Genomic DNA, 13,762 nt, shown 5'->3' on the forward strand with positions numbered 1-13,762 from the left:
CTCCTCTTACTCTGGGTATGGGAACACTAGTTTAGCAAGAGGGCGAATGAATATAGGGGAAACTTTGCAATTGTGGAGTAGGGTGGGTCTTGGAATGAAAGTGGTGGAAATGGCAGAGTGCATGACATAAATGTTCTCTCTGTAGGAGACTACTTCAGGTTTCTGTGTTTTGTATTGTAAACCAAATTCTGTCAGCAGTCTAGCGTAAAACCCCCTCAAATGTTTCAAATCTTCCTCCGTTGCCCTCAAGTTTCAGAGTTTCTCGGATTGTACTGCACCACCCTCACCTGGTAGCTCGGTGAGGGCACGTGGCGTGCAGGGGTCAGCGTCTAGCATTTCCTGGCAGAGACAGCATTGCTTTTTGCAAAGCCTCAGGGAATCCTAGTGCTAAATGCTACAAGAGTATTCATCTTTGAAAGTAAGCAATTGTGCGGTCCATCCGAGCTTGGAGGTGTCCTTGCAATGCAGGGAAGCTCTGCGAGCTGCTGGAGAGGGGATCAAACAGCCTGCGCAACCTGTTTGTCATTTGGAATTACTTCCTCCTCCACCTGTGATGCAGTGGGAGATGGGGACAGCGTTACGCTGCGTGTTACTTGGCTCTGCTGGCTTTTCTGTGGCCTGTAACAGCCCCTTCTGATTCCCCATTAACTGCTCTGTGACTAGCACTCTTGTGGTGCTCAGCTCCCAGCACTGATAACGTGGAGTAACAGCATCTTATTTTTGAATCACTGGGGAAGGGAAGGGGGATTTTTTATTAATAACCCAAATTACCCTGTGAAACAGCAGCTTGTCTGATGTTAAATATTAAACTCTGCTAAGTGGGTGAGCCACAGCACAGAAGCAACAGCGTGCCGGTAATGACTTGCAGTGGCAGGAGACGGCAGCGGTACCTGCCAGTGTGCATTAATCCTTGCTCCTTGGAGAGGCTTCCATCTTCGGGGCAGTCAGGTGCTCCCTCCACGCAGCTCCCCAGCTTCTGAATGGCATTTTGCATGCTTTAAACAGATCGGCACATCAAAGGCTGGCAGATCCTCTCTCTCTGGCGTTGCCATGGCAACAGCAGCTGAGAGGATTTGGATGTTTCTGGGATGGGATTGTGTTGCTGGGTGTGTTGGGGCAGAGAAGGGCTGCTCTCCGCGCACCGGCGTCCGGTCTCATCACGGACACGAGCGTGCCGGGTGCTGCCAGTGGCGTGTGGATCTCTTGCTGCGTAACGGGACGGTCTGCTCCGGTTTAGGGGTGCTGTGATGCAGACCTCTGCATCTGAACTGCTCACCTCGGCTCCCGCTAGTCTGGGAGAGAAGGAGGGAGTCCTTCCCATGCTGCACCGCACGTGGAAGTAGGTCAGCTGAATTATACCCTCAGAAATGCTTGTTTCTCTCCGCTGGCTGTCAAGGGAGCCGAGACAGCAAGCCCTACTTCAAGTGTTGACCCTGTGGGTGCCTAACACTGTTACGGTGAACCTGCCCTTAGGATGTCTGCCTCAGGTGCCTCTTCCGTCCCCTGCAGCTCTGCACATGCCGGATACAGCGGATTTCCGGGATGGAACATAAAGCTGAGCTTTAAACGCTGTGAACGTATGACATTGGTCTGGCTGGGCAGCACGCTACAGCAGCAGCATCAAGGGCTCTGCTGCTGGCCCTCGCTATTACGCTGTCGTGCTGTGTTTCCTTGGCAAAATGCCCCATCCTCCTTATTGTGTGCTGTGAAATTGCCCCTGGGAATTCAGTGCTGTTTGGTGAGCATTTCTCTTCTGGGTCATCCTGGCTTCTCCAGCCAATGTCTGCTGAGGGGACGGGCACACGTGTGACTTGTTCTGCCATGCACATAGCAAATGTCCTTTGGGGGGGGGGGGGGTGGGCACTCGGGAACAGCTGGGTGGTTTGATGAAGGAAAGCAGGTCATTTTGAACACCTTGCCTGCTCCTTCTGCTGCCCCAGCACCGACAACCAGCTGTCGGTCTTGTGCCCTCAGTGCTGTTGGCCACTGCAGACTAAAGAGATGCTGAGGTGGTAGTAATATGCTGTACCACGGTTGTGGTGAGCGTGGCAAACCATCAAGTCTGTATGCAGTCACCTGAATTACGTACAAACTCCTTATCTGCAACAAGAGGTGCTTTCTGTTTTCATTGCCTCCATGTACACAGTATTAACTTCTCTGTTTCCCCAAGGCTAGGCTAGACTCCCTCATGGGGCTGGGGACCCAGTGATTCTACAGGCAGGGGCATTCCGACAGATATATCTATTTTCTATGTAACATCTCTGAAATTGTGCTCTTGAAGTGGAAGGTATTTTCAAGGTCCCTTCCAACCCAAACCATTCTATGATTCTACGAGTGCAAAAAAAAGTGCACTGCTGTTGCCCATCTCTGAGATTCAGGTAAAGTTCCTGTCTCCAGAGGGCTTCCATAGCTCTAGCTGTGGCCTATAAACCAGGCTTGTCTTAGGGCATAACTGAACTTTTTCCAATAGCAGTTTCCTGCAGAAGGTCTAACTGAGGATCTGGGGTATGTCTGGTCTGTGTGTGCAGGGGTGTCGAGTCTCAGGAGCTCCTTATTGCAGCACGTCACAGTATTTTAATTTTTTTTCCCCAGACTGCATTGTCGCAGTTCTGACCTGTGCCTGCAGGTGCAAGACAGAGGAGCTGCAGTGCACATCAGAGAAGTAGGAAGGCAGGCAAAAAGATGATGTTGACAGGAGTGGAGCAAAGACCACGAAAATCATTATAATAAATTCAATTTTCTCTTTGTGCATTTACCCTGAAGTAACTCTGAGCTAATTTTGCTGCCAGGCTGCAGGAGACCTGTGGGAGAACAAGACCTGATTTGTTCTGTAGCATGGATTCATAGGGCACTTTGGGGTTCTCCACTGCTGCCTGGCTATTGACTTGCCAGTGCCTATTCCCTGACCTTTGCCTGGTCCTGCTCTGCAATGCAGAATTGGATGCTGGACTGAGAGCAAGAACTGTCATGCACGAGTTTTCCAGAGTTTAGATCAGGGTAAGTTGATCCAGGAACCACAATTCTCTGGTCCCACTTTTGCTCCCTTTCACTTCCACCTGTGCTTTAGTTCCCTGTCTCTAAAATCATAGAATCATGGAATCACAGCATGGTTTGGGTTGGAAGGAACCTTTAAGGAGCCCATCTAGTCCAACCACCCTGCCAAGGGCAGGGACATCTTTCACTCGATCAGGTTGCTCAAAGCCCCCTCCGACCTGACCTTGAACACTTCCAATGATGGGGCATCCACAACTTCTCTGGGCAAAATGGGGGTAGCTGAGCGAATATGTTCGGTCTGTACCACTCTACCGGCTCAGGAGCAGGTTAAAATGTGAGAGTGTGCACGATGCCCTTCCTTGTCACCCTCCATTGAGGCTTCCTTCACTTACAGGTAGTGCTGGGGTGGCCCTCGGTGAGGGTTACAAGCTGGCACTGGGTCAGCGGGTTTCAGCGCGTTCTGGAAGGATGGGCAAAGCATGAGGACCGGCTCCTGCCAGCCCTGAGAGCAGCCTGATTCCTGTTGCTGTGCTGACAATGTCTCACAACTGGGAGAGCAGTGAAGGGGGATGAACAGATGTCTTCAGGCTACCTCCTGTGTTGCTGCTGTGTCCTCGCTGCTACCGTGCATCCTTCTGGGTAGGCAAGCCTAATGCACTTGCAGTTGGAAGGGCCTCAGTACAGCAGGGCTGATACTCCAGGAAGCTGGCTTAGCCTCCGTAGATGCTGAATTAGACTCAGTGAGTATCTCAGCTGGAGGAAATTTCAAGCAAGTGTGACTCCTAGACCCAAGCCTGCTGTCCTGAACTCCCCACAGCAAGGGGACCTCAGGACACGTCCTGGTCTGTCTGGTGCATGATGTCTCTGTGGTAAACTGCAAAAGGTCTGAATCCTGCCTGGGGGAGCAAGGGGAGATGTGGAGAAAGGCAGTGTGCCCAAAAACCTGAAAGCTTGTTACCATCTCTGTATGTATGCTGTCAGAGGCACGTTAGGCTGCAGGGCAGCAGGCTGGCTTGGGAAACGCCACAGAGCGGCCAGCTTTGCAGAGGCCTGTTTGACTCCTTGGTTAAGAAGGGTTTTGTGAGTTTGTGCGTGGTGTGGAAGTACGCGTCGTTGGGATTCTTCCATCTCTTCTCATCATCGTTGTGCCTTTCTCTGAACTGGACCCTTGGCCTCTTTTGGAGATTAGATATGCAGTCCCTGTACCACGAGATCCTCGCTTGCTGTGTCAGGCTCACCGCATCCATCTCTCGAGACTCTTCAGAGAGCCTTTTCCTGACAATGGTGATCCCTGATCTTTTCCATCTCTTGAGGCTGTTCAGAGAGCCTTTTCCTGACAATGGTGATCCCTGATCTTTTCCTCTGAAATAAACCACAGAATTTCTTCTCTGTTTGGGCTGACCCTGTAAATGGCCCCATTATCCTGCTGGCAAGTTCAAAAGTATTTGCCTGATGTTGCAGGGGAAAAAAAGCTGCTGTTCCAGGAGCCCAGAGCTTGTTTTCCAGCATTTGGATGACATTTGAAGAAGAAATAATTGCTGAGTGAGTGATGGGAAGAGTCTCCCCTATTTTCTTTGGCCTTAGAGCAGTGTCCTAAGTGCCCCACACTGTGGAGCTGCATTTGTACAGTCCTTGTTGGGGGAGGAATGGTGGGGACTGGGTTAGGGAAACAGTGGTAAGAGAAACTGTGTTGGAGCTCTGTGACTTCTAAACAAGGGCTGCCTAAGTGAGGCTCATAGGTTAGGTTTGTGGGAGAGGTTTTGGAAAAGCCCTCTGCGGCATGGGGAGGTTAGCACTGGTGTGGGGGTACCTAAGTGCTGCAGCACAGAGGTCCAGCATTCCTGGTGTACGTTATCCTAAGAAGCAGGTCAATGAGCTATTGTGAAGTTGTTGCAAATATATTTGGGCTGGTTCGTGGTTGCTATGTTGCGGAGTGCACAGTTGATGTGTCCAGTGATAGGACAGTTTTGTCTGTACCTGTGCTGTAGTGACGGTGACTGCTAGAAGCCATGCCCTGCTGGGATATTACAAGTTGAAGATGTGAGGTGGGCACCTTTAAGAACAGAGCTGGAGAGAGTATGATTTGTTCAGATCCCATTCTCCAGAGCAGGATTCATCTAGGCTGTGAAGAGGAGCAGTTGCACTGGTGTTTTGCAGGTGGCAAGGAAAGTTCACTTCCAGCAGTAAACCCCCACATCTCTTGTATGGTAGCTGACAGAACTTTGAGGGGCAGGTTCCAGAGAGGCTTCGCTCCCAAATTTTTACTGTGGAGGCCAGGGAAAAGTGCTGATGCTGCAGACGTTCAGTGAAAAAAGTCCACTGGGAGAAATGAAGTAGTTGATCTCTTTCAATTTTAGAACAATAGTGAGACTGCCATTAGCTCTGCTAGGTCAGTGGAGCTCTATCCTTCCTCACTCCTGTTCTGCAGAATTGCCCACTTTCCGAAGTAGCATATGAGTGAGTCTTTCTGGGACTCTCCTTCTCTCATCCAGAGGCATCTTATGTAATTGAATTAGACCTTAGGAAAAGCTACTGTGCGATGAAATCATCCTAAATGCTCATCACTGAGAGCAGGGCTGTGGGCATATAACAGAAATGTGCACATCTCTACTGAATCATTCATTAATTACCCTTAAATGGAACTCATGGGTTTCAAGATTTCAAGTGGATTTTCTGCAGATCTGCCAAACTACTCTTCAGAGCATTGCAGTAACTGCAGAAAGGTACAGGCTGTTGTACTGCGAGCAGGATGCAGTGGTGCGGGCTGTTGTTCTTGCTGTAATGTTCGTATCAGGTTGTCCAGGCATGCCAAGGGTGCTCAAGAAATAAATGAAATCAATGGTATCTGGCAGAGCTCATCATGACAAAAAGTTGCATGTAGTCATCAGAACATGGATGGATATGCATCCAAGAAAGCATTTGGCTCCTTTGCTTGCTCAGCAAGGTGATGAACAAAGGCACAGGCTTCCAAGCTCTTAGATGTCTGTACAAGATTGGACTCTGGGAAGGAGTAGGAATGTGCAGTTGCACTCCAGACCTCAGGGCATTAACTTTTCAGTTCAGAAGGCTTGGATTGAGCCTTCAGGAAGAGCGAGGACAGTGGGATTGAGAGGCTGGAAATGCATTGCAGGGCTGCTCTCTGCAAACAATTGCATCTTTTGGGCCCGTTAATATTGCAGCGTTTGTGGCGCTGGTCAGCGTGCCTTGCTGAGATGTCACTCGGGTTGGATTACTGCTCTGAGTCAGTTCTGGTGGAGAGAAGAAGCTGCTTCGAGTCGGCTGCTCTACCCTTGCAGAAACTGCCTTTCTCTGAGCCGAGCACTGCCGGTGGAGAAGCTGTACGTGTGCCTTACCCTCTGAGACAGAACTCCTGCTGATTGCAAGGTGTGTAATCAGGAAGCATGAAAATTTCTCTGACTGCTTCCTTCATTTGTACCTTCCTGTGGTGGTTTAAAACATGGCCTTGAGCTCAGACGGTTACATACGAAGTGCTTCAGTTACAGTCTGGGAAACAGTAAAAACCCAATGTTTTTCCACCTTTATCCCTCTCAAAAGTCTCATTAAGTTGGACTTCATTCTGTTCAATTATTAATTGCCTCTGAGTAAAAACAACCACACACATGGCACCTGCTCCTGCAAAATAGTAAAGCATCAAACGAGCACTGGAAGGAAGGTAGCGGGAAATGACGACCTTATCCCAGACTTCTGTCTTGCAAGGGCCAAGACAAAATGTGCAGCCTTTATTTTCTGTATCTGTGGCTGTGGCAGGCCTGTCCTTGGCACTCCGTCTCGTCCAGAAGCAGCATTCAGCTCTGATTACTGCTCAGGGCCCGATTTCCAGCAAGGCACCACCCCGGCCCAGACAACCGTGGTCTCTCTTGGAAGTCTTGCACCAAGTGGGTTCAGGTAAGGAGGCCCTTACGCGCAGGGGCAGGTCTGTACACGTTGCAAGCTGGTTACTGGGGCAGGGGATTGCTTACGTAGGGCAGCTCTGTGCCAGTACGGGGGTACTAACCTTATCACAACCCCTTTGGACATCACCTCTAGAAGAGAGAGGGGAGTGACCTTGTGAGTGTGGAGTTTGCTTTTGGTGGAACCTGAAGCTCTGAGCTCCTGGGAGAAGAGTTAGTACTTTGTTTTTCTGGGGGTTTTTGGGTTTTGTTTTTTCTGTTTGGGTTTTGGTGGGGTTTTTTGCATGGGAGCCAGAAGCGCTGGAACAAGCCCTGCTCTGTGAGCTGCTGCAGTATAAATATTTCATCATAATCTCAATGACTTTCTCTGAACAATTCCCAGGAGCAAATATTACTCCTGACAAATGGGTTTTGCTAGCACTTTATAGTTTTCACACATATTTTTTGCAATGCCTGTTATAGACTTTGTTGTTGATGGCGTAACCCAGTTGTTGCTTATCTAGCTCCCAGGATGGGGGTGTCTAAAGATCCAGATCAATTAGAGGTATGCAGAGAATGGAGACTTCCCATGACTTGCTTTCCTTTGTTTGTACCTTGACTCTGTGACCACAAATTCATGGTAACCTGCCACACAGCACTATTCACAGATGTTGCCTATAAATGGCTAGGTTGCACTTATAATTCCACCAAGCTTCTTGCTGATCCTCCTAATTTGTTAATTCTGCCCAGCTGCGTGCCAGGTCTGTCCAGAGGAAAAAGCTGAAGCAGTTGAAGCTGACCGTAGTGTGAACATTGATTGCAATTAGTTTCATCTTTGGTGCAAACCTTCCTGCCTTGTTATTGATATCCGAGCCCTTCATCAAACTCCAGAGAACGTCTGTGTCAAATCACAGGTGTACAGCTAGCTTTGTTTCTTGCTGTGAATATTAAAATAGAGACTTCCTCCTCTCCTCTGTGAGCTCCGTGCAGAACTCTGGAGACCTGGCAGGTCTGCTGGAGAAGCAGGTGACAGGATTGCATACCGCACAGAGTGCCTGGAGGTTGAAGGCTTTTCTTGTGGGTCCAAGCCCAGAAGAAAATATTTTGACAAATCTGAAGAGGTTTACATAAATAGTTTCTAAGTTCTTGTCGAACTGCCTGAACTAACACAACTGAGCAAGACGATCTTGGTAGAGACCGTGGCACCTAGGTACGTCGCAGACCTCAGAGAGCAGGTGATTGCTGAGAATAAAAGTACATTGACACTGTGGGGTGGGATTTGAGTTCTTGCTCTCCTGCTCGATGCTCAGCAGCAGAGCAGGAGATTTCTTTCCAAGAGAAGCAGAGTGCAGCCTGCCAGGTGGGGACTAGGCATTCATCTGCTTTCGCAGGAGGTCAGTCTGCACTGCCTCCAGGCATGCACTACAGCCAAGTGCTGGATATCTCTCCATCTTGAGTTCCCCAAACAGGCATAACATTTAGGCATCTCAGTGGATCTGTCATCTTGCAGCTACAGCAGGACCGGTGGATCCAAGAGGATCAGTAGCTGGTACGGATTAACTGCAGCTTGATAAAGGTCTCGTTATATCTTTCAGATTGGTACCTGCCTGAGTGAAAGCAGAAATCTGCACCATAAGCAGTAATTAAGAAGTGATTTGCCCTTGGCCCATATTATGGGCATAATGCCAAACTCTGAGTTCCCAGAACTGAGAGTTTTCAGATTCAGGCTGAGTTAAGTGATGCTTTTTGCTCTCCTGGTCTCTAACAGGAGGAAAACCAGTGGATGTTAATCCTGTGGGCAAGATGTCTTCTGGTCCGCTGGATAGGAAAGCTGGATGCAGAGGTTGCTGAACACTTTCTGTCTGTGCAGAAATCTTCTTTGCAGCCAGGATAGCACAGAACTAAGCCATAGCATAAACGATGGGCCATGAATATTCCTTTCCTTTGGGAGCTCTGCAAGTCTTTCATGTCTTTGCTCTGTGAATCTGACTTCCTGAGTTTTTGTGCCCAAATGAGTATAAATAAGATAAATCAGTGTGATGAAATTTTCAGTTGCATTGCCTGGCTCATCCAGATGATGATCAAAAAGAACACCTTATGACTCATGTCATAAGATGCCAGAGACACACATGCTATGAAGCTGTCTGTCTGCTCAGTACGCATGCAGAGAGGGGCAAAGGGCTGCCTAAACATCCCGAATTTCGGCTCAGACTGCTTCCTCTCCAGGAATTAAACTGTGGTTATGCTGGCACAAGGCAGCTGTCTCCTGGAGTAAGAGAGCAAACTGCTTCATCTCCAAAATCATGCCTTTGGAGGCAACAGTGCACATTTCAAGAAACACAACCTGAAGAATATCTATTCAATTTGTATTTCTGGCCTTCCTTTGGGAATCTCACAGCTCAAATAGTTCTGAACTGATGGATGACCATGAAATGGTTTCTTAGATCGGGGGTATAACGGGGAGAGATTTCTTATGTCTATTAGCTGCTGAGCTTTGCAAACCCAGTCCACTGGATTTCTTGCAAGTTTTCATTTGTCCCATGCTTCTGGTGCTGGTTTTTAGACTAATTTGGGGAGAAATACTTGTAAATTCCTCCCTTCCCCCCCCCCCAATAAAGGAGGTAGAGAGCAAGGGGTTGGAAAATCTGTGCATGGCAAATCTTTGCCCCTCTCCCACCACGTAACATTGCGTAGCTCCTCTTCTGACAGAAAGCTGAAGAGCAGGTGTCGGTGTGGACCTTTCACGTGCTTCCTCAGTTCCTTAAAGCTGATGATTCCAGTGCTTTGGAAGCTGAGGGATTAGCCATCTGAGAGGTGAGGCATTAGCAGCTCCTACGGACCTCCTGTGAAATTATGGATCACTGTGCCAGAAACCACAAATGCCACAGGAAAGCAAGCTTCAGCCTCGCTGTGCTCGGAGGACTGCCTGCCCTGAGCAGCAGAGTGTCTCGTTCAGCACTGCAGAGCATTGTTATCTGCTTATTTATGCCTACATCACTGCTGTTCTCTCTTAACAGGAGGAAGCAGCCTGACAGCGGCACTGTTTTTCATCCCAGTTCTCTCCTTGCGTGAATCTGAGTACCTTCTGTTAGCCGTGGCTGGGCAGCAGTAGCAGAATTGCTAAGGACTTAAATTATTCAGCTTCTGTTGCTGACTCAGCTTTAAAATTGCATTCACGTTTCCTAAGATAACAGCTTGTTGACCGGAATCAGGGAGCCTGGCTGCTCCTTGGAGCCTCAGCAGGCGACAGGAACACAGGGAGTGTTTTCCTCTGTAAGCAGAAAGGGGACGAGCTGGGGTAAGGTGAACCCCTAGTGTCCCCTTGTCCTTGCACCAGGAGGGCACAGGGAGCTCAGAGAGGAGCAGCTCTCCTTCGGCGACTTCAGCCCTGGACCCGTCCTGGCATCGTTTCTCAAAGTGCTGAATGCAGGAAGGGCTGCACTTCATTCCCTCGGCAAAAGCACACGTAGTTTCCTCAGAATATCAAAGCCCGCTGTTAAAGAAAGTTATTTACTCTTCTCCGAGGTAGTGTGTTTAAGGTTCTCCGCTGCACACACTACACTCCCTAGTCCCTCAAATGAAAGGAAAAGAACAGCTGAGGACAGGCTCGCAGAGGCCAGCAGAGTGCCTGGTGCTGGGAGATCGCTTCTCTAGTTACATGGAGGATAACAACACGGAGGAAGGAGCCTTGCATTCCTTCACAGCTACATCATAGTGCAGATGAAGAGTTTCTCCAAAGGTCAAAGGCAGAACTTTGTATCTTGAAAAAACAAAACTCTTTGTAGCTGAAGGAGTGGTTTTCTTTAGAGACCTCCTCTTCCTTCTCAATTTCTGACAGAGAGCTTCTCTCCGCCCCACCGACTCTGTCTGCAGTTGCTGCTGGAATTCAGTGTTTTTCTCTCAGGTGTAAGCCTGGATGCGGTGGCACTGAGGCACCAGGGCTGCTCAGTCTCATCCCAGGAGCCATCTCAGGACAGCAGAGGGAGAAATTATTTTTTCTGTGGGTATGATAGATATTATAGCATCCAGGGAACAGCACTTAAGATAATACTGGAACCCTGGTTTGCAAAATTCCCCTGAAGCCCATGGGGGTGCACACTGGCTTACGTGGGAGTTGACAGCTATTATTGGCTGTAACTCTTGGCCACTTTTTCTCAACACAAGTTTGCTCTTTCTAAGAGAGTCTTCCTGTTGTGTCCATTGTAAAGCATTTCCCTTTGCAGAGCTCCATTTTAACTATTAGCTTTTGTGGATGCAACATGACACTGACCTGTACAATCTCAGAGGCCTTTAAGGGGACATTCATATGCTCAGATGTCACTCGGGGGGGACACAGGATAAAATCTTAGGGAATGAGCAACCCAGCCAATGTCAGGGTTTGGAAACAGGTAAGTGTTAAGGAACCGCCTGAGACCTTAGTCTTTTGAGATACTTTCATGGAACTGGAAAGAGCTTTTGGGATTAAGAGCTATTAATTTATTAGAGCTGTATTTGTTATTTTTCAAGCTCTCCCAGGCTCTGATTTCTCAGAAAGGATTGTGCCCATACTGTTGGCTTCTCCAGAACTGCAAGCTATGTCAAAAATGTTACTGTTAGGGATAACAGGCAAGATAACAGTGACAAACTGCTAGTAAAGCAAGTTGCTGTAGCATCTTAGTTTTCAGCACTGATTTATGCAACTCGCCTCTCTGCAGTTTGATAGGGGGAACTTCAGAGATGCCTCAGGTGAGGTGGTAATAAATGAGTGTTCACTTTTCCCTGAGGTGTGGTAGGAGGTGACCCCAAATGGATTGGAGGGCATGGGTCTTGTTTCTAGGGCTTTCTCAAGTGTTTGTGTTACGCTGGTGGCTGCAGGACCTGGAGTAAGTTTGCGTTATGCTGAGGTAGCAACTTTGAATATGCTCAAAAGCTCTGGCTGGCGAGGTCCTGTCTTCAGGGTGCAGAGGACTCGTATTTGCATTCATGACATGCAGTTATGCAGGGAAAAAAAAACCCAAACAAACCAGGATCTGAGACGTTGATGATGTTGCTCTGTAGGTTCAGAGCAGAAACACATTTTAAAGCAAAGGTAGCGTGCCAGCCAGCAGTTGCAGTGCCCATCCTTTTGACAATTAATATTAGAGCTCTGTCTGAATTGGAGGGGGAGTCTATAATAGCTTAAATACCAGAGGGATCCCAGACTTCCAGGGGGGTGCTGAATTGCACTGGACAAGGGGAAGGTGGTTTCCTTAGACTGAGGTAAGGACCCTGCTTTGCTCTAATGCTTCAATGTAGCCTTTGCTCAGTATAAAAATCTCAATTTATGTGTAATGCAAAGCATTTTTCCATCCTAACAGGTTCTCTTGATCTACTTTTCCTGTCTCTCAGCTGATATAAGCTTTCCCAGTGGCGGGCTGGGCTGTTTTGTAGGAATTCCCTGGGGAGATACAGCTGGCAGAGCTGCTGGTTTTTTTCCTCCCTGAAGCTCCAAGTGTCCCAAGCCGCATTTATCTGTAGGCTGCCCAGGCCTTTCCAGTCTGATTGCTTCATGGCCTCGCATTCCCCGGTTTGGCCTCAGTGCCTTGACCATCTTGAACCTCTAATTGACAAAAAGGGAGAGGTGAATGGTAGCTAGAAATAGAAACCAAGCCGTGTGGCTCCCCTGCAGTCCCCCAGCGCTTTGTCAAGATGGTCTCAGTTTAGCATCTGGATCCAAGATGGGGTTAGCAAAGCACTAGCAGAGGGATGCCCCCCGCCAGCCAGGAGTGCCAGGGGAGCATCGCTCTGCAGTGTGTCGCCCTGAGCCTGAGCACGAGGAGAGGGTGGGACGGGAGTGGTCTCCAGGAGGTCTGTTCCTTTGAACAATTGGTGTGACTCCCTTGCGTGTCTTTCAGAGAGGGCATGCACCAACCACTGTGGACCCCTTGCCTTCTTGCTGCAAGCAAGGATCTCCTGAAGGGATGCTGGAGCAGGAGTCTGCTGTGCAGGTAGAAGGGGGGAAGGGGCGCGTTCATTGTATTGCAGTAGGCTCCAGGCCCTACAAAGGGCCTGGAGCTGCTGTCACTAGCCCTCATTTGCCACTTCAGTTCCCTCTCGGTGTCCTTCATTTGGGACTGTGCCCAGCCAAGGTCTGCAGAGACTGGTGGACAATCTGGGGTCTTCTGCTAACTGCCTCTGGCCCAGCCTGCTGTGTGCAGCACAAACCAAGAGACACTGTGGTTCTGGCCACACAGGTGGTTCTGGCCACACAGATGGTTCATTTTGCTTTGTATTTCTGAAGTTTCATCTTCCCTTGTGCTGTTTGAAGAGCAGGGTTCATGCACGTGAGCTCCTCCTTGTTTATAGCTCACAGATGTGTTTATGAAGTGTGCCTCAGGCATGACGCTCACTAAACACTTCGTGTCCAGCCTGGCAGCTCTCTCCAAGCCCCTGACGTTGGACAACCTGTAATCTCCAGACGCCAGGCAGGAGCCTCCCTGTTGTGCCGACATGCAGGCCAGGCAACTGTGAGTGGTGATAGGGTGCAGTCCGCTGCTGATAAACCTCTTCCAGACTGGCTGCTCACACTTGGTTTGGCTGCAGCATTCAGTGCGAGTGGGCTGATCAGAGCTGCAGACCCTGGCTGTCCAGGGTGAGCTGACTTTCTCCTGCAGCGATGCCATGCCTGTACTGCTTGAGGGTGAGTACTTGGGCATGGTAAGGGGCTCGCTGGGCAGCACGAGGGGGAGAGGAATCAGGTCAGTTCTCAGGTTTGCACGCGGTAGTTTAGGTATATCCTGGCCAGTAACATGGACTTAAGTCTGGTCCAGAGAAAGCAGCCCTTGTCCCCAAAAGATTGCCGCTAAATGGAGCATAGAATGGCAGGAAAGGTTTGCTGCCCTTCTTAGGTCACTGGGAAC

The 13,762-nt window shown here is 49.2% G+C and overlaps 1 protein-coding gene across 2 annotated transcripts in view; it reads left to right on the forward strand.

The window, feature by feature from the left end:
• The first annotated feature begins 13,371 nt into the window (after positions 1–13,371).
• ANK1 (ankyrin 1) overlaps positions 13,372–13,762 on the forward strand; it is a 40,488-nt gene continuing 40,097 nt past the window's right edge. The window contains exon 1 of one of the 2 annotated variants that reach the window (XM_075736860.1): positions 13,372–13,542. In XM_075736860.1, the coding sequence (XP_075592975.1) occupies positions 13,519–13,542 (24 nt within the window). In that variant the 5' untranslated portion in view covers positions 13,372–13,518. The remainder of the gene's footprint in view (positions 13,543–13,762) is intronic. The other variant, XM_075736862.1, reaches the window with a different exon arrangement.

Source organism: Balearica regulorum, chromosome 27 (genome assembly GCF_011004875.1).
Source record: "Balearica regulorum gibbericeps isolate bBalReg1 chromosome 27, bBalReg1.pri, whole genome shotgun sequence".
Taxonomy (NCBI): Eukaryota; Metazoa; Chordata; class Aves; order Gruiformes; family Gruidae; genus Balearica; species Balearica regulorum.